Source organism: Suncus etruscus, chromosome 2 (assembly GCF_024139225.1).
Source record: "Suncus etruscus isolate mSunEtr1 chromosome 2, mSunEtr1.pri.cur, whole genome shotgun sequence".
Taxonomy (NCBI): domain Eukaryota; kingdom Metazoa; phylum Chordata; class Mammalia; order Eulipotyphla; family Soricidae; genus Suncus; species Suncus etruscus.
The window spans coordinates 18,184,081-18,211,613 of record NC_064849.1 but is presented as its reverse complement, the minus strand read 5'-3'; the positions used below and the strand labels follow the sequence as shown (position 1 = coordinate 18,211,613).

Sequence of the window (27,533 nt, the reverse complement as noted above, 5' to 3'; positions counted from 1 at the left end):
CTTCAGCCAAGCCAACCAGTGATTCAATGACAGGCCTGAGGATATGGGGTTGCTTGGGCCCGTGAGCAATAAGCAACAGGACTATGGCAGCACTCAGGGGCCTCCGGGTCTATACTTGGGGCTGGAGCCTGAATTGGATAGTGCATAAAGACTACATGCCCCTCAGCCCTGCACTACCTCCCTGTCCCCCAAACATTCTTCTCTGTGAAAGAAGCTGGTTACAACTGACACAATTGTGTGATTCTATTCATGTGAAATGGCCAGAAAAGGCAAGAAAATGGCCAGAAAGCAGATCTGTGGGAAGGAGCAGGAAGAGAGCAGGAAGAGACAGAGAAAGTCCTTGCACTGACTGTGGGGACAGGACAATGAGGGAGAAGGGGGGGGGCATATTACTAGAAAGCCTTGAATTGACTCCTGCCCTTGGGAAACCTCGTGGGATGGGAGTCAAAGGTTTTGGGCCATACCCAGTGGCGCTCACGGGTTACTCCTGGCTTTGCGCTTAGAAATTGCTCCTGGCAGGCTTGGGGGACCATAGGGATTCTGGGAATCAAACCTGGGTCCTTCTTGGGTTGGCCGTGTGCAAGGCAAATACTCTACTGCTGTGGTAGCACTCTGTCCCCATTCCTTTTTTTTTTTTTTTTTTTTTTACTGTTTGGGTTTTTGAGCCATACCTGGCAGTGCTGAGTACTTACTCCTGGCTCCACTCTCTGGGGTTACTTCTGACAGGGGCTTGGGTACCAGGGATGGTAACTTGGTTTGGCCACATGCAAGGCAAAGACCCTTCCCTGCTGTAATATTGCTCTTTCACTTAAGTTCTAACACAATATATAAAGAACATACCAATTTCCCGCTTTCCACCAGAAACTCAGCTTTCACTGCTAAAAAGGCACTGCATGGTTCTGTGGCTAAGTCCTGCCCTCCATCAGGAGAGCACTGAAGAACACAAGTTCTTAGGGTTCACTGTTGAAGGCTACAGATCAGCCCTCAGAGTCTCCCATATCTGCCTAAGAATAGATCTGCTCCTTGGGGCCAGATAGTACTACGTCAGAGAGGGTACTTTCTTGCAAGTGGCTGAATCAGTTCCATCACCAGTACCCTATGTAGTTTCCCAAGCCTGTCCGGAGTAATTATCAAGTGCAAAGCCAGAATTGACAGATGTGCACCCCTCCAAAAAACAAAACAAAACAAAACAAAAAACCTCTAACAATTTAAAACTAAATAGGAGTATATCTGTTCCATAAAAATATGCAGACTTGTTTTCCTTTGATTCTGAACCTGTTTGTCTATGGCATCAAGTGTCTTCACAAGTTGCTGACAATAGTTCCTTGTTTGCACAAAGCAACACAACCACTAGGAGCTCATAGAAAAAAATAGGAAGAGGAGGGCCAAGGAAGACACAGAAAAAAATTAAGAGAGTTGGAAGAAAGACAGAATAGGCAATGTGAAAATCTTGGCTAAGAAGGGCCTGCATTTCCATCCAAATCCAATCTTCTAATCAGCCCCATTTCAAACACAAAAGCAAACCTCAAAGGCAGAGAGAAGAAGGAATCTGGGCAACTTCAGTAGCTCTTAAATGCTCGCTTTATCAATGGTAGTTTCAATGGGAGACTCAATGGTAGCTTTATCAGTGGGAGTAAAACAGGCATCTGATCTCTACTAGACTAATGAAGATGCTCAGGGGGAGACAGTGCAAAAATCAGCTTACACTCCTATCTGCATTTGCAACCCTCTCCCCACACCCAAATCTCAGAATTTTACACAATTTCATGTCAAGTCACTATCTACACATATGTTTTTGGCTTACAATGATTTAATGTGGGAAGCAAACATTGAACCCAGTACCCTGAGTCCCTAAAAGCACAGATCTCAGGGGCAGCTGCCCTCCGTACCTCATTGCATGTCCACCCAAAGCTGTTGGTGAGATCCTCGGTGGATGCAGCTTCCTGGTCTAAGAGCAGCAACTGAGCAAACAACCGCTGTAACTGTAAAGGGATGATTCGGACCTGCATGAGAAAGCAGACACTTTTCTAAATGAGATCTGGGCAATGCTGGCTGCAGTGTTTCAAGAGAACTGGATACTAGCTTGCTCACACTTCTTAGTTCACTCGGTACCTTCAGGAGAAAGGTAATAATGATAACTATTTGATTTAAAACAAAACACAACCCAGAAAGCCATAAAAATTCAAAACCAAACCCAAATTCAATCCGAAGTTTTAATTATCTGAACTTCTGTACCCTGCCATGGTCCATATCATTAAGACAACTCTAAATGGCCCTAACAAACCATTTGCAGATGTAGACTGATGCTGAGCTGGGTCTTTAGCAGGTTACTATCTAGAAAGACCCTGGGACACAACAGTGAGGTGAGAAACTTTCTGGTAACAAGTCTCTGGCTCTGGAATTCTGGCACCTCCTCCTGCTAGCTCGGGGCCCTAGGGCCTCAGTGGGACTGGGATACTACAGTCAGGATATTGCTTGCAGACTGGACTTAAATTGCTAAAGGGAAAACAAACCATTGGGATTTTTTTTATGGCAATTAGACCATTGACTGGATTTTATTCTATCATTGAGATATTTTTGTTCAGAGTAGTTTAAACCATTTTCAAATATCTTCTTTATCAGAAGAGAGAAAATCACCGGAGAATGGGGTGGGTTAATAAATCAGGTGCATTGTATCTGGAAAGGTGTTCTTTATTTTAGGGGGATGGGGCAGTACTACTTGCAGCACTAAAGGCTTTCCCCTGGTTTTAGCTCTGGTCCTCTGACTGGGCTCGGGAACCACATTGGGGTTCTGGGGATAGGCCCTGGGTCAGCTGCATACAAGGCAAGTCCCCACCCCACTGTCCTATTGCTCCAGTCACAGTGAAAGGGATTCTTTCTTGGGAGATTTCACTACCAGTAAGATTGCTAGTCAAGTCACTTCTTCAAAATAACATTGGTCATACTTGTTAAATTAATTAAATTGCTGCTTTCTGTTAAAAATTTAATGCCTGCTCTAAAAATCATTTCCTTAGTTCTCAAAATGCAAAACAAACTAAACAGTCCCAAGCCCTAGTAGAGTAAGGAATACCTTTGTGTCAGGATTCTCCTTATCTTCTAAAGAACCAAGCTCCTCCGGACCAAGAGAAAATAAGGCTTCTAAATAAAAAAGCATAATCAGAGATGGCAATTAGATTATTTCGTTTCAGGAAACAATTTTACAAAGTCAACACTATCAGGCTACAGATTTAGAAAAAAACAACTGTGACAATCTTTAAACCCTTACATTGGATACATCTTACTTTCTGGTGACATTTGAAAATACCAAGTAATATCCACCATCTATGCTAAGGACATTTTGTCCAGAAAATAGGAAATAGCAAACTCAGATATCTTTGCTGGCATTCCAAATCCTAGGAGGAAAGTCAGAAAATAGAAGGTGTGGCCTGTTTTCATGCCACATGAGAAGTTTACAACCACTCTTTGGTGAGATGGTCCAAACCCTTCATGTTTTTGGTATGAAAATGTCTCTTTTGTGTCAGGAGTATCAATAGTTAATAGAATTCTTATTTTGTTTTGTTTTGGGGTCAAATCTAGTGTTATTCAGATGTTACTCTTGGTAGTGTCTGGGAGCCAGAAGAGATGCTGGGAATTGAATCCCTTATCCACTATGCTATCACTCCAGCCCAACTGGTAGAATTCTTGCCTGGAAAGAAAAGTTGACAGCCAGTGCCAATTGCCAGCATTCCTAAATAAGGCAGCATCTACTTTCTTGTCCACACAGGGCATCCTTCAATCTTTTGAAAAAGTCTGTGTTTACACTTTTAGGGAATTTTTTTTTCCCTTTGAGCCACACCCTGTGATGCTCAAGGGTTATTCTTGGTTATGCACTCAGACATTTCTCCTGGCTCAGGGGACCATAAGGGATGCCAGGTACCAAGCCAAGGTCCATCCTGGATCAGCTGTGTGCAAGGCAAACACCCTACCACTTGTGTTATAGCTCTGTCCCCATTTTTAGGGAATTTTTTTTTTCTGGTTTTTGGTTTTTGGGCCACACCCGGTGGTGCTCAGAGGTTACTCCTGGCTGTCTGCTCAGAAATAGCTCCTGGCAGGCACGGGGGACCATATGGGACACCGGGTTTCGAACCAACCACTTTTGGTCCTGGATCGGCTGCTTGCAAGGCAAACGCCGCTGTGCTATCTCTCCGGACCCCCATTTTTAAGGAATTTCTAAAGGGAGAATCCTATACTCCAAAGAGAGAGGGAGAGGTGGCACCTCCCACCAAAACCTGCTTCAGCGATCAGTGAGAAATGTTCCATTCATCCTGCACTTTGGGCAGGTAATGGGAAATAGAGCCATTTTCACACAAGGCCTTTAACAATCAATCTGCTATACCCCTTGCCCATAGTTGCCTGGAAATTCCATGGAAAATGAGAAAGTGGGGGGGGGGGGAGAAAGAGAGAGAGGAGGGAGTGAAAGAAGAGAGTGAGAGAAAGAGGAGGGAGAAGAGAGAGAGGAGAGATATTATGCTTATAGACAATGATTCTGCCTATTAGACAAAGATAAACCAGGAATAGTTCAAAACTGGTTCAGAGGGGCCAGAGAGAGAGCACAGTGGTAGGACATTTGCCTTGTATGCAGCCAAACTGGGAGGAATCCAGTTTGATTCCCAGCATCCCATATGGTCCCCTAGTCTGCCAGGGGCGATTTCTGAGTGCAGAGCCAAAAGTAACTTCTGAGTGCCACCAGGTGTGGCCCAGAAACCAATCGATCAATTAATAAAGCTAAAAACAACAACAACAACAACAAACAACAACAAAACTGGTTCAGAAATTTGAAAAAATTCACATCATGGCTGCATCCCACTATTTTTGTCCCCCCCTCCAAAAGGGGGGTATAACTCTGTAGTGTGGCAAAATATGATATTCTTGCTCACATAAACACAACATGACCCTGCTGCCCACCTACTTTTCTTCCATTTTTTTTTTTTTTTTTTTTTAGTTTTGTTCCACATGTGGAGGTGCGGGGAATCAAACTAGAGTTGGCTATGTACAAGGCAAATGTCTTCCTCACTGCATTACTACTTTGGCTCCTTTATGTCTTCTTTTAAGGCTACTTTTTACTTCAAGTTGCCTTTAATTTCTTTTTTTTTTTTTTTTTTTTTTGGTTTTTGGGTCACACCTGGCAGTGCTCAGGGGTTATTCCTGGCTCCAGGCTCAGAAATTGCTCCTGGCAGGCACAGGGGACCATATGGGGTGCCGGGATTCGAACCGATGACCTCCTGCATGAAAGGCAAACGCCTTACCTCCATGCTATCTCTCCGGCCCCCTAGTTGCCTTTAATTTCATTTGTATTAAAAGCTGGTAAATTTATAAACCCTATGGTATATTCATTTTAATGATGATTTCTATAGAGGAATTAATCAGGCTTTATCAGGAAGATTTGGGGGGATTTGTGTGTGTGTGTGTGTGTGTGTGTGTGTGTGTGTGTGTGTGTGTGTTATGCTGTGCTGAGGGAACAGAATATGAGTCAGCCATGTGTGCACCTTACCCACTGTATTGTTTGTGTGTGTGTGTGTGTGTGTGTGTGTGTTATGCTGTGCTGAGGGAACAGAATATGAGTAGGCCATGTGTGCACCTTACCCACTGTATTATCTCTCTGGTCCCCAAGGAGATACCTTCGTGATTATCTCTATGAAGGAATAGAATGAGGGACAAGAGTAATTACATTTAAAATGGGTGGGAATAATAGCCTTAACCTCTGGAGAGAGGAAGTTTTTCTGAGCAAGAGAAAAAATAAAAAAGATTTACTAAACTAGAGGTTTTGAGGGAAATTGGAGTAAAATCTTGGATTTAGGAAATCTATTTACAGCCTGGGGAGATATGGTGGAGAACTGAACTACAAAGCCAGAGAGCTCTATTTTTGTTTGTTTGTTTGTTTGTTTTGTTTTTGGGTCACACTGGCGGTTTTCAGGGATCACTCCTGGCAATGCACTCAGAAATCGCTCCTGGCAGGCTTGGGGGACCATATGGGATGCTGGGAATCGAATCAGGGTCCGTCCAATGTTGGCCGTGTGCAAGGCAAACGCCCTACCACTTTGCTATCTCCCTGGCCCCAAGGGATGTCAGGAATTAAACCCGATTTGTCCCAGGTCAGCCCCAGGTCAGCCTTGTGCGAGGCAATGCTATTGCTCCAGCCCAGAACCAGAGAGCTTTATATCTGGGAGCCCTGGTCAAGGCCAAGTGAAGGCCAAGTCATTTTTGCTGAACTCTAAGACAGGAACAAAGACCCTTGTCCGTTAATGTATCTTTAAGGAGTGATGATGCTTCCCTGTAACGGCCAATGAACATGCCCCACTATAAAGGTCAACTGACCATATATAAAAGAAGCCTGACAGTTGGGGAGAGGGTGGCCCAGGAAGATACCCAAGGAGAGCCTGTGGGCCGGGGGCCTCTAGGGCCAAGGACCCCTGGCTGGGCCTGACCTAATATACAGCATAAGCAGCATCAGCCTCGCTGCTGATATCTCCTTTCTCTTCTGCCTCTCTCCCCTCTCCTCCCATTTCCTCCCTTCCTCTCTCCTCTTCTCTCCCCTCCCCTCCCCTCCTTGTGCTATGTTTTGCGTTTCTGCACTTGTCTTCAGTGACAGAGCTGGGAACAGGACAAACAGTACGGAGCAAGAGGGCACAGAATCCAAGCCCACTAGTTTAGGCGAGCTCCCTGAAAATTCTACATTGGGTAGTGAACCCTTCAAAATGGAGCTCATTTAAGTGGGCGTCTGTTCTTTGCAACATAACCCTTTACCTAAGAACTTGGGCCTTTGGAATTCAGGTGGTCAGTTTTCTAGACCTCATAACAGCAGATAAATAATTCTGAGCTATGTATAATGTGACATTCCTCCACACTTGAAGGTGAGGATGTAATTGCTTTGGGTAACTCTGGCTTGGTTTATTTTTGTTTGTTTTGGGGTCACACTGGCAGTGTTCAGGGGTTTCTCCTGGCTCTACGCTCAGAAATAGCTCCTGGCAGGCTCGGGGGACCATATGGGATGCCAGGATTTGAACCACCATCCTTCTGCATGCAAGGCAAACGCCTTACCTCCATGCTATCTATCTGGCCCCACACAGAATATATTAAAGGTAACTGATATTTCATATTTCTCTGCACAGAGAATTAACAACTTGTTTTATATTATCAACAACACACACTCATGGGGAATACAGCTGAATCACTTCGGCTATTTGTGCTTTTGCATAATTAAATTACATGGAGAGATGAATTATTATATGAGTGTATTATTAATCAAATGCATGGAACATAGCATACCTCTGAATTCAGGTGTGAAATGAAGAGTCTGAAGAAGGGAATTGAGGTAACAAGTTCCACCCTGATTTCTGATTCCACTTAATTTGGTGAATTCTCTAGGAGCAGGTGGCTCCAAAGCTTTGATCTGTGACTTCTTTCCTTTACCATACTGGAAATATCCTCTTTCCACACTGGAATACTGAATTTTTGGTACACTGGAATCATCCTCTTCGAATAGGTTCCCAAACATTGTGACACTAAGTACTACCCTTAAAAGAATGACATGTTATGTTTTTTTTTTTTTTTGTTTTGTTTTTTTTTAGAATAAATCATCCTTATATCTTCCTCTTTTTATACCTGGAAGCATCCATTTTCAGTTCTTGCTACGGACAGAGGTCACTTGGGCTGAGAAGCTCCAAGACCTGAATGTTTTCATTGCTCCCAGTTACTTACCTCTGTTCTCAAGTGTAACACTAGATGCCTTTACAGAGGGACATTTGATCAACCGGAATGCCTTTTTTAATTGTTTTTGGATCACACCACGTAGTGATCAAGACTTGCTCATGGCCCTGTTCGGGGATCACTTCTGGTGGGATTCGAGGGACCATCTGGGATGCTGGAGATTAATTCTAGGTTATCGGTGTGCAAGGCAAGTACCCAACCCACTGTACTATCCTTTGGGTCCCAAATGCCTTTTAACTTTTTTCAGGCATTTCTGCAGTGCAGTTTATTTACAGTAAATTGCAGCAGTCTTTTAAAAGGCAGGCTGGCATCCCAAGGGGGAAATAAACCCCACTCCTATTCCTGGACCCTCGAATGGCAGGAGAGAAGGGTGGCAGAGCCAAACCCAGGCATCGAGAGTGGATAAAGTGGGGGTTGGTGGAGGGCAGAGTCCAATCACTGATTAAATCTCAGCTTTCACACTGCCTGCGCCAGATGATGCACTTCAACGACTCAAAAGACAAGTGTGATCTCTGCAACAGTCTTAAGTAAAAGTGGGGAGAGACAGAAACGGGTTCATTGGGGCAAGCGAAGGAAAGAGGCTGCTATTAAAATTAAGGAACAAGGCCTCCCCATACATCTTTGGTTGAATCCAGTAAGCACTTTGGGGATCCAGGGGATGGATGGGCTTCGCGCTTCACTTGGAATGCAACATGGTGGAGCGTGTGAAGTGGAGCAATCAATGCACAGCAATCCCCCCCCACTCCAGTGCCTCACCTCCTCAGCCTCAACTCATGCTCAAAAAAGCAAAAGATTTCCCCTAGCCCATTCCTCAGGAGAAAAACACCCCAAAATGCCTCCAAAGCTTGCCCTTAAGTTCGTGATCCTGATTGCTTTTGCCGTGCACCCCAATGCTCTCGATGAGGCCCAGGCCCTTCCACAGCGAGCAGCAGGGGTGCCCCTCCCACCTCAAACCGTGCCCCCAAAGTGGTTACGACACAACCCACGACCCTCCCGGAGGACCCAGACGCCGACCCCACTTACAGCCTAAAGTCCCGAACCCTGCCTCGGCCCAAACTCGAAGCAATTAGCGCGCCCTAATTGGGCGCCGCCATGTTGGCAAGGGTGGGTCTCCGGCTGTGGCGTGGGAGCCAGTCGTGGAACAAAAAGACTACATCTCCCATGATGCTCCGCGGGGAGCGACAGCCTCGTGATGCCTTATGGGATACGTAGTTTTTTTGGAACGTCTGGCTACACTCTTGGCCTGCTATGGCTGGCTACCTACTCTCAGCTAGGGATGGTCCTTTTTCTCTATCCTCCCCGTTCCCTAGTACCGCAGAGAGAATCCTCGAGCTTGAGGGCGGGGATAGAGAGAGGGGAGTCTCAGAGGAAGGAAGATCCATCCACATACTATTGAACCTTGATTTTGATCAACCTTCAATGTTGATTTTGTTTCTAATAACTTTCACTAGTCCACCGCTAGAATACATTAAAAATACCGATAAATTGTCCTCTAAATTTAGCTCACGTGAACACTAACTTAACAGGACAATTTCTTTCTTCGGAAGGAGTTGGGATGGTGCTCAAGGCTTACTTACTCCTGGCTCTGTGCTCAAGGATATCACCTGGCAATGCTTAGGGACTGTTTGTAGTGCTAGGGATCTGATGCCAGACTCATATTGCACCAGGGATGGCAACATGTGCAATTTCTCCAACCCCATGATTAGTCACTTAAACCTGAGTGTGGCCTCTCCCCTGTTCCTTTCAGCTTCCACTCAAAAGGAAATCCCAAACTTCCCCTGAAGATTTTTTTTAAGACCAATAACAGTGGAAGATGAAAGTGCAAGGCAAGAGTTGAAGAGAATGCTAGCCTGAGATATGAGCACTGAGGTTGTCAAGGGGCTGGAGCAATAGCACAGAGGTAGGGCATTTGCCTTGCATGTGGCTGAACCAGGACGAACTCAAGTTTGATTACCTGCATCTCAGATAAATCCCAGGGCTTTCCAGGAGCAATTTCTGAGCACAGAGCCAGGAGTAACCCCTGAGCACTGCCTTGTGTGACCCCCAAACAAACAAACAAACAAACAAAAACTATATTCAATATACATCCTAGAGCTACATTCTGCTTTTATGTCTGAAATCTTGTGCTGATTATCCCAGTGTGTGTTTACATACAGATGTAAACACATAATACATATGTTTAATCAATGTTTACGTATTATATAAACATTGAAATTAAACATTGAATGCAATTTCCTGTGCCTATTTGCCCTTACTAATTAGTACCTAAATTCATTTGTTACCATTGTAATTAATGTGACTACGTGATTTTATTTTTTGTTTGTTTTTATGTTTTTGGGTCACAACCGGCAGCCTTCAGGGGTTACTCCTGGCTCTATGCTCAGAAATCGCTCCTGGCAGGCTCAGGGGACCATATGGGATGCTGGGATTCGAACCACCGTCCTTCTACATCTAAACCTTAGGCAAACGCCTTACCACTGTGCTATCTCTCTGGCCCCACATGATTATTTTATTTTTAAAATGGGGACTCAGAATCTAATGCTGGTGAAGCAGAGGTCTCATTCCCAATCATAAGGGATTGTGAAATAATCCACACTCAGTTAAGGTGATAAAATAGGTTCAGGAACTTCCATTGTAAGCCTCCCATTCCTAGCTCTAAGACCAGCAAGCAGATATTTCAGTCGTGGAAAACCTATACTAAAAGCAGTTTCTCCCTGAGATCCCAGGGCTTTATTGGGAACTCAAAGACCCTGGGGTGGAGAACAGGTAGGATAAAGCACCAATCCAAAAGGTGCTTCAATCCTAAGGTGCTTCCATCCTATGAGTTACAAGCACCCGCAAAGAAGAAATATCCTGAATTGAATGGAAACCGGTTAATCCAACACTAGATCTATGCTCAAGGGACATTTGTGGTGGCGCTCAGAGGACCACATGGTGGTCAGATTGACACTGGGCCTTCTGCATGCAAAGCATGCATTTTAGACTATTGATCTATCTCTCTAGTTTCCATAGTTTTTTTTTTTTTAAATTGGGAAGTGGCTCACACCCAGCAGTGCTCAGGGCCTATGCTCTGTGAGCAGGTGTTGACTTTCCAAGCAGTGCTCAGGAGATCAATATGTGGTGCTGGGGAAATAACCCATATTAGCTGCATGCAAGGCAAGTGCCTTATTCGCTATAACTATCTCTCAGGCCCCAGTTTTATTTGTTTATTTGTTTCCTCATTTAAGTTTTGTTACTTAATCTGCTGGGTATTTTCTGCCCTTGTTATACATTCTGTGTCCATCCCATGCTTATTAGGAACAGTAGTGAATCATGAAGTCTATTTCATGAATCAGAAGAGAAAAAAAAAATGAGCAAGAAAGAGAGAGTATCGGTGGCGCAAGGTGTAAGGCATCTGCCTTGCGCACGCTAACCTAGGACAGACCACTGTTTGATCCCTGGCGTTCCATATAGTCCCCCAAGCCAGGAGCAATTTCTGAGCGCATAACCAGAAGTAACCCCTGAGCTCACCGGGTATGGCCGAAAAGCAAGAGGGGGGGGAAGAGAGAGAGAGAGAGAGAGAGAGAGAGAGAGAGAGAGAGAGAGAGAGAGAGACAGAGAGACAGAGAGACAGAGAGAGAGAGACAGAGAGAGAGACAGAGAGAGAGACAGAGAGAGACAGAGAGAGACAGAGAGAGAGAGTGTCAGGGAGAGGGAGAGGGAGAGGAAAAGAAGTAGAATAGAACTTTTAGTAAATAGTGTTATATTTTTAGTAAATAGTGTTATATAAGAAACACAAGAGTTCTCTGAAATGTGCTTTGGATTCCTAGATCAACATTTGTGTGGCTTCCTTTTTATTATAGTTTTTGTGTTTTAAGATCCCATATTGCATACGACCTTGCCTCAGATGGTCTGAGAGCTAGCAGCTCTCTTCAAATACATGTTGGCTTTGGTTTTGTACTGCCCATGTTGAAATCTTTACACAACATGAGCCACCAGGCGACCAAGTGGAAGACCAGCACTTTATTGGGAATACTAGAATGATAAAATAGATTATCAGTGAGTCTTTAGGGCCTTGCTGCCATGGAACCACTTGATCTTGGTTTGTAGCACACACATAGTTGGAAGGTGTTGAGTTCTAACAGAGGAGAGGTCCAGAGACGACATCATAGAGGAGGAATATAGTCACTCCCATATTTGTTTCCTAGAAATGCCATACAGCAGAGCATGGGAAATTACTTTTTGAATGCAGAGCCTAAAATAGGAGCAGTATCTTGGAAAATCCTGTTAGAGACAGAACAGATGTATAGGTTCCCTAACACAAACAGCCCTGAAGAGAAAATTCTGCTGAAAGAAGCAGAGCATGCCCAGAGGCTCAAGGCCATTGTTTATTTACCCACCTATACCCATGAACACTTACAGTCCCTTTGTGGGGATATTTTGTTTGTTAGTTTTTTTTTTTTTATTTCTTCATTAACTAGTGTGTATGTGGCTAAAAGGAGAAGGAATATGGAGGTCAGAATCTAATAAAAAGCCAAGAACCCCTTGGTTTGGGACTGCTTATTACTTGGAAAAGCCACTGTGTCTATCTCATTCTTTGCAAATAACCCTGCTGAGCAGAGGTCAGAGGTCAAAGCTGTCAATCTAATTGGCTTGATAGTGAGTGTCAACTTGAAAACCACCAACCTCACAGCTGAAAGTGGCAGAAATTATTTTTCCTAGGTTGGAAGCTAAGAGTGTGGGATCAAGGAGGTGGCGAGGCCACACCCTCTCATGTGTTCCCCCACAACCCCATAATAGTAATAGGATCAGATGCCTGGTTATATGAAGGGTGGATTCCACTGGCTTGCTAGTCCTGGTCCAATCCATCTCAGATCAGAGCCATTCTCTCAGATGAGTGAGTTAAATGCTAGTTTTGATTGACATACCTTAAGGAAGAAGGAAAAACCATTTTTGTTGTTGTTGTTGTTGTTACACTAAGTCACACTTGGTGGTTCTTAGGTTTCTTCCTGACTCTGTGCTCAGGGATCATGCCTGGCAGAGTTGGGGTAGGGGACCGATGCTGGAGATTAAACTAAGGTCAGCTGCATAGAAGGCAAACACCTTAACCCCTGTACTATCTCTCTGGCACCTGTTTTATTTTTTAAAAAATTTTGTTTTGTTTATTTAAAATAGATTTCAAGATCTGTTGAAATAGCTCAAAGTGCATATGTTTGCATGCTCAAGGACTGGATATGTATGACTCCTACAAGCCCTGCTGGTAGCAATGAGATCGGAGCAGCAGGGGATAAAGGGATAAAGGCCCCCGATTTCTTCAAGATTACAAAAATATGGCTTCCCAAAGTCCAAGAAACACTGCATAAGACATAATCCCTGACTCAATGAGCTCCTGTTAGAGTGTAGAGATGGAAACAAAATTCCTGAAGGACAGGCACATCAGACCATTTGGAAAGAGTCTATGAAGAGGCTAAAAGGGGGAATGTGGGAGTGAGAAAAATTAAAAGGAGCTACAAATAGGCTGCTTCCAGCAAGCACTGGGTTTGTAAGTTGTGGATAGAAATGACTTCAAGAAGATGGTCAGAATAGGTCCTGACATTGATTATTACTGATGTTTTTGCCTCTCAGAAATTCACAGAGGTGGAATGATTTCGGAGAGGTGGTCAGACTGACATTGCAAGTTCCTGTGATGAGCAATTTTTCTCACTCAGAATGTCAGTGCTAAAGGGCTTCAGACTTTAGTTGTAACATGGATCCCTTCTAGATCTGGGCAATCTTTGGTCATAAGAGGATAAATCCAAAGTTTGCCTTGGGTGTTTAAAAATCTACCAGGTTAATTGAAGCCAACCTTTGTTTTTAAATGTCTATTAGTTAATTATGAGGGTCTAAAGGCATTGCTTAATGATTCAGTTCTAAGGGGGCGTGACAGTCTAGAAATGACCCCTGACCTATCAAAGAACAAAAAACAGTCTTATCTGGTACACACAAACAGGTCGCTAAACACATTGATCTTTAAATATGTCATCATCTCACCAGTGAGTGCCTGAGAACACAAGTTCTTCTGGTCAGGACTTGTGTTGGATCTTCTACCAACCGCGAGACAAGCTCAGAATCCCGGGAGCTCCCTGTTCTGGACTGTGGGACCTAATGACTTCTAAGATGTTAGCTGGCCTCCTTCCTCTGTGTATCTGTCTGCTGCTCACATCTGGGCAGGCCAAGGCAGGCAGGCTGCTGGTGGTGCCCATGGATGGGAGCCACTGGTTCGCCATGAAACCAGTGATGGAACAGCTGGCTCATAGAGGGCATGACTTAGTCGTAGTCATGCCTGAGGTGAGTTGGCATCTGGAAAAATCATCCAATTTTACTTTCAAGACCTACTCACTCTCTTATTCTCTAGAAGATTTGAATCGTGAATTCAAGACATTCGCTGATTTTCAATGGAAAACTCGAGAACGAAACTTACTTTCATTATGGCTGGGTTCATCCAGCAAAATTTTTGATTACTTTTTCTCACACTGTAAGGGTGTTTTCAATGACAAAAAGCTGATAAAATACTTAAAAGAGACTCCTTTTGATGCAATGTTTATAGATCCTTTTGATATGTGTGGTTTGATTTTAGCCAAGTATCTGTCCCTCCCATCTGTGGTCTTCACCAGGGGAGCATTTTGTCATTACCAGGATGAAGGGACACAATGCCCAAGTCCCCTGTCTTATGTTCCTAGAAATCTCTTAGGTTTCTCGGATACCATGTTTTTCTGGGAGAGAGTGCAGAACCTCTTCTTCTACGTGCAGGAACATTTATTTTGCCCCTATTTTATGAAAGTGGTTTCAGATATTGCCTCTGAGATTTTCCAGACTACTGTCACCCCCTATGACCTCTACAGCCAACCATCAATCTGGCTTTTACGGACTGATTTTGTGTTGGACTTTCCCAGACCTGTGATGCCCAATATGGTTTTCATCGGAGGGATCAACTGCCATCAGGGAAAGGCTTTGACAAAGGTAAGTCCTGCTCCTTAGCAGAGGAAGGCATATCTGGCTGTAGATTCTGAGTCCCTGTAGTTAATTTGGGTCTTGTAGTTACTTTGTCACCCTTACCATTTCTCTCTGGGAAAAGAAAAAAAGAAATTTTCTGTGATCACTCCATTGTACTAGCTGTTATAATCATATGGATATACCATTGGGTTGGTTTATCTGTTACAAAGTTCCAAAATCTTTTTGAAGTACAATGTTTGGTAAAGTACTAAAAACCGCTGTCAGTAGCGAAAATTTCCTTATTGCTTATCCTTTGACTTTTTTTTTTATAGAATGTATTCTCAGAGGACTTTGTGATTCATGTTGCATAAAAAATTGTAGAGTGGGTGGGGGAAAATTGTATTCTTTGTCTTGAGTGTACCGGAATTTTTTCTGTTTTTCTACTTTTTGGTATTTTTCAATATAAAATAAATGTCTTCAAGGCCATATAGTAGAAAGAGTGTATGTGCTAAACATGAAATATCTTTTCTGAAGTGATTATGTCAAGAATTATCTTAAACTGGTCACTTTTTTTTTTTTTTTTGGGTCATACTCGGCCACGCTCAGGGGTTACTCCTGGCTCTATGCTCAGAAATCGCTCCTGGCAGGCTCAGGGGACCATATGGGATGCTGGGATTCAAACCACCGACCTTCTGCATGCAAGGCAAATGCCTTACCTCCATGCTATCTTTCGGCCCCAAACTGGTCACTTTTGATAAGCAATATGCACTGATATTCAGAATGTTAGCAAACACTCATATATTACACTGGTTACCAAAATAACCCTGATTACTGTCTCATAATTGGGAGGTAAAGAGTTCTTTAGTAAAGTGATTTTTGTCAGGCCGTAGAGATAGCATGGAGGTAAAGTGTTTGCCTTGCATGCAGAAGGACAGTGGTTCGAATCCCGGCATCCCATAAAAACCAAAAAAAGAAAAAAAAAAAGAATGCCAGAAGACTGAACCAACATTGGAATTGTGCAAGGCAAACATCTACCCCTATTGCTCTGGGCCCCTTGAGTAAAATGATTTTTGTCAAAGAGCAAGAATAAAAATTTTAATATTCCCTATCAAATCTAAAAGGATAGAAGGAAAGAAAAATAAAATTTCTGTAGAAAAAAATAACATTTCCTTAACAGGTAGGAGAATGTGGGTTGTAAATTCTTTTATTGGGGGGAGGGCACACCAGGCAGCACTCAGATTTTACTCCTGGATCTGGGCTCAGAAATTGCTCCTGGCAGGCTCGGGGAACCATGTGGGATATTGGGAATTGAACCCAGGCCTGTCCTGGGTTGGCCGTATGCAAGACAAATGCCCTACCACTGTGTTAGTCTCCTGCCCCAGGGTTGTGAATTTTTTTTTTAAATTTTGGGCTACACCCAGTGACACTCAGGGGTTACTCCTGGCTATGTGCTCAAAAATTGCTTCTGGCTTGGTGGACCATAAAAGACACCGGGGTTTGAACCGTGGTCTGTCCTAGGTCAGCTGTGTGCAAGGCAAATGCCCTACCACTGCACCATCGCTCTGGTCCCATATTCTTGAGGAATGAATTTTGGACCCAAAGTTAAACCTAAGGGAGCTATTGATTTTGGGTCTAGAAATCAAGCAGTTAACTAAATGACAATTTGTCACATGGTACAGTGGGATGGCAAATGATTTATGGTCGGGGTCTCAAACTCAATTTACCTGGGGGCTGCAGGAGGCAAAGTTGGGGTGATCCTTGAGTGCAAAGTCAGTAGTAAGCCTTGAACATTGGGGGGTGTGACCCAAACAACTAAAACAAAACAAAACAAAAAAAGATTTCTCTAGGGCAGGGCCACAAAATGTTGTACGGAGGGCCGTTTGCGGCCCATGGACCGTGAGTTTGAGATCCCTGCTTATGGGACTCTACTATTCTTTCTTACCTTTTTTAAGTGTATTCCACCAGAGGTTATACTTGGCTTTGCAATCAGGGATTACTGGTGCTGTTTGAGTGATCATAGGGTATGCTAGACATTGAATATGTGATGACAGCATGCATGATGACATACCTGCTATACTATCTCTCTAGTCCCTATCATTACTTTAAAAATGTTTATATAATAATCTTTTAATTTAAGTCATACCCTACTCCATTCTTTGGTTTCTCTTTGCTCCAGTGATTCAGTCATTGGTTGCAAAACTTATAGCTGGTGAAAGAGTGCTGTGGGTTACACTCATGACCATGTTCCTACTGGCATTGTTGGACATCACACTCAAGGATAAGGTAGTGTGTGATCCAGATCAACACCATGTGTTGCAGGCTCACCACTAGGCCTCAGTTCTGCATCCTTAACATTTCTCCTCTATAGTCAGGACTGTATAAAGCACAAGTAAAGAGTGTCTTTATATTCATATATTTCCATATATTGTTGTGTCATGTCCGCTATATTGCTGCTGACCCAATGAGGAGAATAGGAGTCAGAACATTGCTTGGGGTGTCCCTCAGTAAAACATGTGCAAATGTGCAGTGGAGCAAGGCATTCTGGGAATTTGATGTTACTGGTGACTAGGTCTACAGGAATTCCTATTTCCTCTTACCCAAATCTGTTACATAACCAGCAGGGCTCGGGTCCTGACTTAAATGACTTTTCTTGAGGTCAGGGATAGTTTACTGTTTCTTGGCCAACAATTTAGCTTGGTGGTAAAATGTTCCTGTGGAGTCATTGAGATCAATAGAGTCGACTCTAGACTCAACACATGAGATAGAAAGAGAGAGGGCAATAGGACTCTTAGGGAGGGACCTGCTTTCTCTCCCCTCCATTCTGTCTATGCCCCTTCTGGCCCTTTTCCTTCTAGGGAACTTTCTCTCTTTGGTCTTTAGCCTCCTTGTGCTCCTGCTTGCTATAAACCAATGCTCATAGTTGGCATACTTTTGGGTGAGGGACCCTCAGAGCACCCCTATTTTCCCTTCCCCTCACTCTTCCTGTGCAGGAGATCTCTGAGTGGAAGTGGGTCCAGGACATTTCAATGGTCAGAAGCTGGTATGTGGATTTCTTCTGCTGTTTTCCCAGTATTTGTCTTTTTCAGTCCTCCCTAAAACATGTTATGAACATGACAAACCAGCTCAGAGGATTTACAGGGTTGCCTCAAGGGAGTTGTGGGGTGAGTTATGGGTTGTTCTCTATCATCTACTGTTGAGCTACACTCTCAGCTCCTTTATGTAAAAAGATGAGGGTCTACTAGAATGGCAAGGACCCCTAATTCAGTGTCCTGTTGTTCTGAGATGATAGTCATGCAAAAAAGCAATAAAAATTATGCAATGTTACTATGATAATATATTTATATTCACCAATGACATTATAAAGATATATTTATTACAAATGTCCAATAAGTCTTTACTTGTAGATTTTAGTGTTCCTTACACCTATGCAAAAGGGAAAAAGGTAGAAATAGTTTATGACTCAATAAGGTAAATATACTAATCACTATGTACAATGATAATTTTTATAGCTCAATATTTATAACAGTACCATACATGGTATAAATTTACCAGGTACATAGCAGCAATTACCTTTCTTTGCTCGCTAGTAGAAAACTAACATGGACTTGTCCCTATCAGTGGACTGACAGTTGACAACCTTTGGTCTCTGCTTTACTCTAGTTTCCTTATTTTGGCCTAATACACATTTTCTTTCTATAATTCCACATAGGACCCCATATTCCTCCTCATCCTTCTTCCTTCGACTCTTCTAGACATTAAATTGTGATTTTTCCTCAATTTGCATAGCCCACACAATTCTGAGAAATTTCTATTATATGTTTTGTGGAATTTGACTTGATGTGATCTTGTCTTTTAGAAAAGATTATAGTTTAGGAAGTTTCTATAGTGTTGCTATACAAATTACTGCAGCTACTCTGGTATTTTGTTGTTATTCTTGAGCCACATCCAGTGACACTCAGGGGCTACTTCTGGCTCTGTGTTCAGATATTGCTTCTGGCAGGCTCGGGGAACCATATGGGATGCCAGGGATCAAACCCAGGTTCAGTTGGCTGAATGCAAGGCAAATGCCCTACCACTTGTGCTATCACTCCACCCCCTAGCTAATCTGTTTTTGACTGTTTAGAAAAAAGCTATTGATTTCAGGAGAAGAAACAGTGATTCTTTTCTTGCTTCCTTCTTATGACTGTTTAGTTGTAGGAAAGATTCTCTCCTTTCCTTCAGTGAATAACTTTTGCTCCTTTGTGAGAAGTTACTTGTTTGTATAGCTCTGGACCTATTTTGTGCTTTCTAGCCTGCTCCCCAACTTGTTACAAAATCCATGAGTTCTATAGGTTTGCAATAAATAATTCTGGAAAATAGAGAATGTTAGTCTCCTAACAGTTTCTTAGTTCATAACACCAGAGTTGGTCATCTTTAAACCTCAGAAAGTGACATCTCATGTCTGGAGGTTCCAAGTCTAAGAGTAGATCATCTAGTTGGCCATGTTAGAGATTATCTTCCAGATGCCAGATAGAAACTAGTGTTTTTCTTTGTTTTGTTTTGTTTAGTTTTGTTTGTTTTGTTTTGCTTTGCCACACCAAGTCATGTTCAACATGTACTCCTGACTCTGGGCTCAGGAATTCTTTCTGGTAGTACCAGGGATTGAACCCTGGTTGGATCCATGCAAGGTAGATGCCCTAACCACTGCCTGATCCCCAGTTAGCCACTTCCGCATCCTCAGCTGCTGAGAATGAATGAGTAAAAACCCTCTAGAAACTTCTCTCAAGGCACTAATCTCATTTTTTGGGGCCCTACCTCTATGACTTTCTCCATCTTAATTATCCCCCATGTCTCCATAGCCAATACGGGCAGCCTATTCAGTGACTATCCTTCGTTGATTTCTCTCTCACTCACTAACAATACTCTACAATTTTTTGGGGGGTACAGTTTCAAACCCTCTGTGAGTATAAGACTAACTGTAGCCTCCACTTGACAATCCTAGCACAAAGGCATTCTCTATCCCTTTCTACCAATCAACCCACATGCCTTTATTCTATAGCTTTATCCAGCCTACTCCATAATTTTGTTACTTTCTATGACGATTTCTCTATTTTATGTTTTTTTATTGTTTTTATGTTTATTTTTATTTGGGTTACTCCTGGCTCTTTGCTCAGAAATTGCTCCTGGTAGGCTTGGGGTACCATATGGGATGCTGGGGATTGAACCTGGGTTGACAACTTGCAAGGCAAACACCCTACTACTATGCTATCACTCCAGCCGTATTTTATCTGTGTTTTATGTAGGAGCAAAATCATGCAGTGATTATCTTTCACTTTCTGATTTTACTTCATAGCATGATGTATCTCTTATGTTAACGCCAAGAGCATTATTTCCTCTTTGCAGTGTTCCAATGAGTAAAAACAACAAAATCTCCTTTTATAAATACAGGCTTTTTTTGTGGTTGAGTTAACATGACTTAGAAGAATAAATCATAGTACAGCCTCTTTATCTATCACCTATCAAAGAACATTTACATGGAGTCTGTGTTTTGTTTACTGCAACTAGTGCAGCTATGATCATCAGTATGTAGATGACCGTTTGAAGTAGTGTTTTCCATATCCGTCACATAAATATCTACCAATGGAATTCTGAAAACATACAATACTTTATTTATCTATTGTTTTGGGGCCACACTCTGCCATACCTGGAGACTATTTCTGGCTCAATATTGCTTCCAGCAGTGATCAGTGGATAATATATGCTGGGAATAAACTCAAGGCTCCTCAGAGCAAAGGCTCTTGAGAGTTATGTCCAGTTCCTTTAAGTTTTAGTTCATCATTGATAAAGAAATCTCATGCAATTTCCCACAGAGTATGTACATATTTACTTGTTTTGAATGCTCAAATTTAGAATTTACAGTGTCCTTATTTTTAGAGGTCTGAGGTGATATTTTATTGCACTTTTGCTGTGTGTTATTCTAATAAAAGGATTTGAGTATTTTTTGTGTGTCTGCATACCTTTTAGGAGATGTGACTTTTGGAATGTTCTGCTCATTTACTTATTTTTTATTAGTAGCTTTTGGTTCCGTGTCAGTTTTTCTTGCAAGTTTAGATATGAATCCTCTTTCAACTTAATGAGTGCCAGAATCTCCTTGTGAGTATTAGTGTATTCTTTGGTTTTGGGTGGTAGTTTTCTGGTTGTGTGAAATCTTTGAAATTTGTTGCATTTACATTTCATTAGTGCAAATTATCCTATTCTTTTATATTTTAGCACATGCTGATTGTCATTTCAATATTGCAGTTTGTGTTAGTGCTTTGAAAAATAGTTCTAAGTCAGAAAGCATATACCTTTATTTTGCTCTGACCTCAGAATTGCTTTTGCTATTGGGGGTCTTTTGCTTTAGGTTTACATTAAAATGCTACTATTATTTATTAATTTCCATTTTTTGGTTTTAGGGTCACACCTGGTGATGCTCAGTGGTTATCTTGGCTCTGCACTCAGAAATCGCTTCTGGCAGACTCAGGGGACCATTTGGGATGCCAGGAATCGAACCACCATTGGTCCTGAGTCGGCTGTGTGCAAGGCAAATGCCCTATGATGTGCTATTTCTCTGGCCCCAATTTCCTTTTTTTTTTTTTTTTTTCGTTTTTGTTTTGGGGCCACACCTGGCAGTGATCAAGTGTTACTTCTGGCTCTGCACTCAGAAATCACTCTTAGCAGGTTCAGGAACCAGATGAGATGCCGGGAAGGGGTGGGGAGAGGTTGAGCCCAGGTCAGCCGCATGCAAGGCAACACTCTACCCGTTATGTTATCTGTCCAGCCCTAAATTCCCGCCGCATTCACCTCAGAACCTCTGGCTGAACAGGGTAACAGAAGCGTGGTCCGAGCTGGAAGAGAAAGGCCTCATCATCCCTCCATCAGTCAACCTCATCAGGGGCTGACGTGCAACAAGAAGGGATAGAATTTGTTGAATATGTAGATTACTGAAGCTAAAATGACCATTTTAATGTTGTTTATTCTTCCAAGTCAGAAACAAAGGATTCTTTTGTTTGTTTGTTTGTTTTGGCCACACCCTGTGATGCTCAGGGGTTACTCCTGGCTATGTGCTCAGAAATCACTCCTGGCTTGGGGGGCCATATGGGACACCGGGGAATCGAACCTCGGTCTGTCCTAGGCTAGTGCACGCAAGGCAGATAGATGCCTTATTCTCTTGCACCACTGCTCTAGCCCCATATGATTCTTTCAATTTATGTGTCTTCACTCCCTTTTGCTCCACAAGTGTTGTCATAGTTTTCAGTGCACATGTCTTTAATTTTCTCTATTCAGTTTTCTCAGGTTTTAATTGGTCTCTTTTGGGTAGAATTGTAATGGTATTATGTTATTGTGCTAATTGTTTTTATTTCCTCCAGCTGTTGTTCATGGGTGGAGATGCAACTGATTTTCTTTACTGATTTAGTATGCTACCGTTTTACTGACTTCCGTAATTATTGAGTAGTTGGTTTTTTTTTTTTTTTACCATGGGCTTAAGGTACTATATTTACATAATCATGCCTGCTTTCAATAGTCAAACTTTTCTTTTTTCCTAACTTGAATTCTTTTGTTCTAGATAATATTTCTGAATAGAGTTTCAAAAAATATAGATAAAAGTACTGCAAGGTGTGTGTGTGTGTGTGTGTGTGTGTGTGTGTGTGTGTGTGTGTGTGTGTGTAGAATAGAAGGAAATGAATTCAGGTAGATGAATCATATATCATGTGGTCAGTGTGGCCTCTGGGCATAGGTTGCTAATTCTGGTGTAGCCTCTCAGAGACTCGGAGAGTTTGGAATAGAATTAGAAGGCAGTAATGCTACAATGCTTATAAGTGAGGGAAGTAGAAAGCCTGTCTCAAATACAGGCAGTGGGTGGGAGAGGAGGGAGATGGGGCATTGTTGGTGGGAATGTTGCCCTGATGAAGGGAGGTATTCTTGTTATGACTGAAACCCAACTACAAACATCTTTGTAATCATGCTTAAATAAAGATATAATAAAAGTCAAAAAATAAAAGAAGGCAGTAATGCTGACATTGCCAATCCCCTGTGAAGGGCAGTTTTTCTCACTCATGATGTCAGTGCCAAAGGGCTTCAAGACTTTTATAGGTACATGCATCCCTTCTAGATCCACACAATCTTTGGTCATGTAAAAATAAATCCAAAGTTTGCCTTATGTGATTAAAAAACTAGCAGGTTAATTGAAGTTTCTGTATTTTAATGCCTCTAAATTCTGGGAGTCCAGGACCATTGTTTAATAATTCACTTTATAAGAGGGCATGGCAATCGAGAACATGATTTCTAACCAATCAAAGAGCAAATCCTCATATTATCTGGTGCATACAAAGAGGTATCTAAGTACACTAATCCTTTGATGTTTCAGACTCTTTTCACTGAGCCTATGAGAATTTCACACTCTCTTCTGGGCAGGACCGTGCCTGCACTTTTTGTGAACACGCTGACAGGAGCACAGAATCGAGGGAACTCCCTGCTCTGGGCTGTGTGACCTGATGGCTCCCTTGGTGTTTGCTAGTCTCCTTCCTCTGTGTGTTTGTCTCCTGCTCACATCTGGCCCCATCGAAGCTGGCAGGCTGCTGGTGGTGCCCATGGATGGGAGCCACTGGTTCACCATGAAACCAGTGGTAGAACAGCTGGTTCATAGAGGGCATGAGATAGTTTTAGTCATGCCTGAGGTGAGTTGGCATCTGGAAAAATCCAATTTTACCATCAAAACCTACTCACTCGCTTACACTCTGGAGGATTTGAATCGTGAATTCAAGAATTTTGCTGACTTTCAATGGAAAAATCGAGAACAAAGTTTACCTTTATTTTTGACAAGTTCACCTACCAAGATCTTTGATTACTTTTTCTCACACTGTAAGGGTGTGTTCAACGACAGAAAGCTAGTAAGATACTTAGAAGAGACTCATTTTGATGCAGTATTTGCAGATCCTTTTGATATGTGTGGTTTGATTTTAGCCAAGTATCTGTCCCTCCCATCTGTGGTCTTCACCAGGGGAACATTTTGCCAATACCAGGATATAGGGACCCAGTGTCCAAGTCCCCTGTCTTATGTCCCTAGAGGTCTTTTAGGCTTCCCAGATACTATGACTTTCTGGGAGAGAGTAAGGAATCACTTATTCCACATGGAAGAGCATTTATTTTGCCATTATTTTATAAAAACTGCCTTAGATATTGCCTCTGAGATTTTCCAGACCACTATCACCCCCTATGACCTCTACAGCCAACCATCAATTTGGCTTTTACGGACTGATTTTGTGTTGGACTTTCCCAGACCTGTGATGCCCAACATGGTATTCATCGGAGGCATCAACTGCCATCAGGGAAAGGCCCTGACAAAGGTAAGTCCTGTTTCTTGAACAGAGGAAGGAGAATCTGGCTGTGGATTCTGTGGCCCTTACTGAGCTGGGTACTGTAGTTAATTGGTCTCCTTTGCCATTTCTTTCTGAGTGAAGGAATTCTTTATGATCATTTCGTTGTGTACTGGAAATTGCACAATGTTGCTCTATTTATATGATAGTACTGCAGTTGGTTTGTATATCAGTTCCAATATTCTTTTTATTTAACTAGTTTGCTATTTAAAATCACTTTAAATAATGACACTGCCTTCATTTCTAATCCTATGGTACCCCCTTTGGTATTGTAGTCTTAGAGCTCTTTGCATATTTCTTGATTTGTATTGCAGAGTATTCTTTCTGGATGTACCCACAGAATTTTTGATAACCAATATTGCTAAGTTTTTATGCAGTTTTATTTATATCATAATGCCAAGCAAAATTATTTCAGTATGTGTCACAAGAAGAGAATACATTAATAGAAGTAATATACTCAATATTAATATATTAATATAATTAAAATGTACTTGGGGGCCAGAGTGGGAATTTTCCTTGCATATGGCCAACCCGGGTTTGATCCTTGGCATCCCACATGGTCCCTCGAACCTGCCAGGAGTAACCTCTGAATGCAGAGCCAGGAGTAATCCCTGAGCATCACCAGGTATGCCCAAAAAACCCCAAAACACTCAAAATGAAACAAGAATATAAACTCAGAAATTCATGAATTTTAGAGAACCCTCAGGTGTTAACATTGGCACAAAAATAACCACAGCTATTATCTCAGCTCACCAACCAACATTGTCAGGCAATGACATCTAAGATGAATATGATTATAGCTAAGAGGCATGAACATGTTTTATTGTCATCTCTATAAAATACAGTGAATTAGAATGGATGATCATCAAATTATATATAATAACATTTGTCTGATATGTAGGAGTAGGTGAATAGTGTATTCTTGGTGAATATGCTTCAGACCTTAGTGTGTAGGGTAAGAAAATTATTGATTTGAGGTCATAAAAATTAAGAAGTTCTAGGACTGTAATAATAACACAGTAGAAAGGGCATTTGCCTTGCACATGATCAATCTGGGTTCAATCCCCAGCATCTCAAGTGGAACTGCAAGTACACCAGGAGTAATTCTGAGCGTAGATCTAGGAGTAACCCCTGAGTGCCACACGGTATGGCTCCAAAACAAACAGAAAACTGTAAAAATTTTACCTGTGTCTGGAGGTAGCAAGTCAAAGGTCAGGTCTTCTATTTGGCCATATTAGGGACTTCTTTCAGGTTCCAGATAGAAACGGTTTTTCCTTTTGGGGTCACACCTCTTCATACTCAATGACCTGTTTTAGACAGATCTGTTTCAGGAATCATTACTGGAAGTGCTCAGGGGAACATCATGGGGGTTAAGACCCTGTTGGCAATATATAAGGAAAATGCCCTACCTGCTATATTATCTGTACCTGAGGCTGTACTATAATTTACTCCTGTAAGCCAAGTTAACTCAACAACTCAATAATGCATTTATAAAAAGAATTTGTATTCTTTTTTTTTCACTCAGTAGTACTCAACACTATCATTGAAAAAGTGGAAAAATTGCTCTTGGGGTCAACACAAAGGTAATATAAGGTGATCATGCTAAATGAATCCTCCCTACTGTACTTTCTGTTTGGCTCCCAAGGAGGAAATGCTTGTATCCTCAGTATGTGAGAGCAGATGGGTACAAGCCTTCTAATGACTCCCTTCAGGGCACTAAGCCTATTTCTTGGGGCCCCACCCTCATGACCTTCTCTATCTAAATTATCTCTCATGTCACATAACCTAATGATAGCCAAAGGGGCAGGCTATACAGTGACCCTCCTTTGTTAATATCTCATTGGCTAACAATCCTCAAGACTTTTTGGGATATAGTCTTACATACTCTCTAAGTAGAAGACCCACTATAACCTCTACTTGGTACTCTCTGACACCCTTCTTGCCATTTAATTTCACATGCATTGAGTATGTAGTTTTCACCCAGCATAGTTAATAGTTTTCTTCTTTTCTATTCAAATTTATATATTATTATTATTATTATTTTTTTTTTTTTTGGTAGTTTTTGGTCACCTAGAAGTGCTCAGGGCCAACGTTTTTTACTTTATTTAAAGAAAATGCATAATGGGGCCGGGAAGGTGGCGCTAGACATAAGGTGTCTGCCTTGCAAGCGCTAGCATAGGAAGGACCACGGTTCGATCCCCCATCCCATATGGTTCCTCCAAGCCAGGGGCGATTTCTGAGCACATAGCCAGGAGTAACCCCTGAGCGTCAAATGGGTGTGGCCCCAAAACCAAAACAAAACAAAAAAAAGAAAATGCATAATAATTGACATAGTTGATCATAATACATTTGTTTCCAGTTAAGTGAGAACAAAGTTATAAAAAAGGAATAGAAGGAAAAATAATAAAGGAAGAGAAGAAAGTTTACAAAAAGAAATAAAGAAAAGAAAAAGTACAGTAGCAAGCACATTGTATCTCCAATTATTGTATCTCCAAAGAAGTCATTAATAGGTTTAGTAAAAGGTTTAGTAAGAAGGTTTAGCAGAAGGTTTAGTAAACTCTTATTAGCTGTCCATTCTGTTAAACTGGTGTGACCCTTTAGAGAGGATGACATCAACCAAATGAAAATTTACAACAACTCAAAGCACTATTACTGGTACTGTGACTTTTAGGGGGCATGTTCTCAACTCCTTGGCTTCCCAGAAGAAGAAAAATATGGGGGATGAGGGTTGCCCACATTTGCTCCAAGAAAACCTGGTGATATCAGCGCAAACATCAGCATGCCTGAAATTTGTCAGATTGGTTTTTTTTTAGAAGGAAATCGTAGAGGGATGATGAGGCAGGGCCATCGAGAAAATGGAGATTTAGGGTGATGGAGCAGCAAGCCTAGCTTCTGCAGGGTGAGGGCTTGATTCACTTTTACCTCCTGAGATGGCATGCTTTCTGCTGCATGACCAGTGTACCTAATGATCTTTTATGGCATCTCATTTGAGAAAAGAGTGAATTTATAGAGCTGGCCCAGTTTGAACATAGCTAATTTCTCTATTTTGTATGCTTTCTATGTAGACACAAAATCTTGCAGTCACTGTCTTTTCCTTTCTTTTTTCTTTTTTCTTTTTGGTTTTTGGGCCACACCCGGCAGTGCTCAGGGGTTACTCCTGGCTGTCTGCTCAGAAATAGCTCCTGGCAGGCACGGGGGGACCATATGGGACACCGGGATTCGAATCAACCACCTTTGGTCCTGGATTGGCTGCTTGCAAGGCAAACACCGCTGTGCTATCTCTCCGGGCCCTGTCTTTTCCTTTCTTATTCATTTCATTCTTAGCATGGTCACCTTATACATCCTTTGTGTTGACCTCAAGCACATTTGTCCCACTTTTCCAGTGGTAGTGTTGTGTTTTACTGAGTAAAAAACTACACTACACAATTTCTTTTTATAAAT

The 27,533-nt window shown here is 42.1% G+C and overlaps 2 protein-coding genes across 3 annotated transcripts in view; one reads left to right on the top strand and one right to left on the bottom strand.

The window, feature by feature from the left end:
* The window catches only part of USP40 (ubiquitin specific peptidase 40), a 72,667-nt gene extending 63,831 nt beyond the window's left edge, over nucleotides 1-8,836 (bottom strand). Inside the window, exons 1-4 of the mRNA XM_049769354.1 lie at nucleotides 8,770-8,836; nucleotides 7,306-7,553; nucleotides 3,071-3,138; nucleotides 1,890-2,003 (exon numbers count right to left, since the gene is read on the bottom strand). Of these exons, the coding sequence (XP_049625311.1) occupies nucleotides 1,890-2,003; nucleotides 3,071-3,138; nucleotides 7,306-7,534 (411 nt within the window). The 5' untranslated portion in view covers nucleotides 7,535-7,553; nucleotides 8,770-8,836. The remainder of the gene's footprint in view (nucleotides 1-1,889; nucleotides 2,004-3,070; nucleotides 3,139-7,305; nucleotides 7,554-8,769) is intronic.
* A 4,912-nt stretch (nucleotides 8,837-13,748) lies between these two features.
* Nucleotides 13,749-27,533, top strand: part of LOC126002074 (UDP-glucuronosyltransferase 1A1-like) — an 84,421-nt gene continuing 70,636 nt past the window's right edge. Inside the window, exon 1 of one of the 2 annotated variants that reach the window (XM_049769312.1) lies at nucleotides 13,749-14,724. In XM_049769312.1, the coding sequence (XP_049625269.1) occupies nucleotides 13,870-14,724 (855 nt within the window). In that variant the 5' untranslated portion in view covers nucleotides 13,749-13,869. Of the gene's footprint in view, nucleotides 14,725-23,195; nucleotides 24,063-27,533 lie in introns of those variants that run through there. The other variant, XM_049769313.1, reaches the window with a different exon arrangement.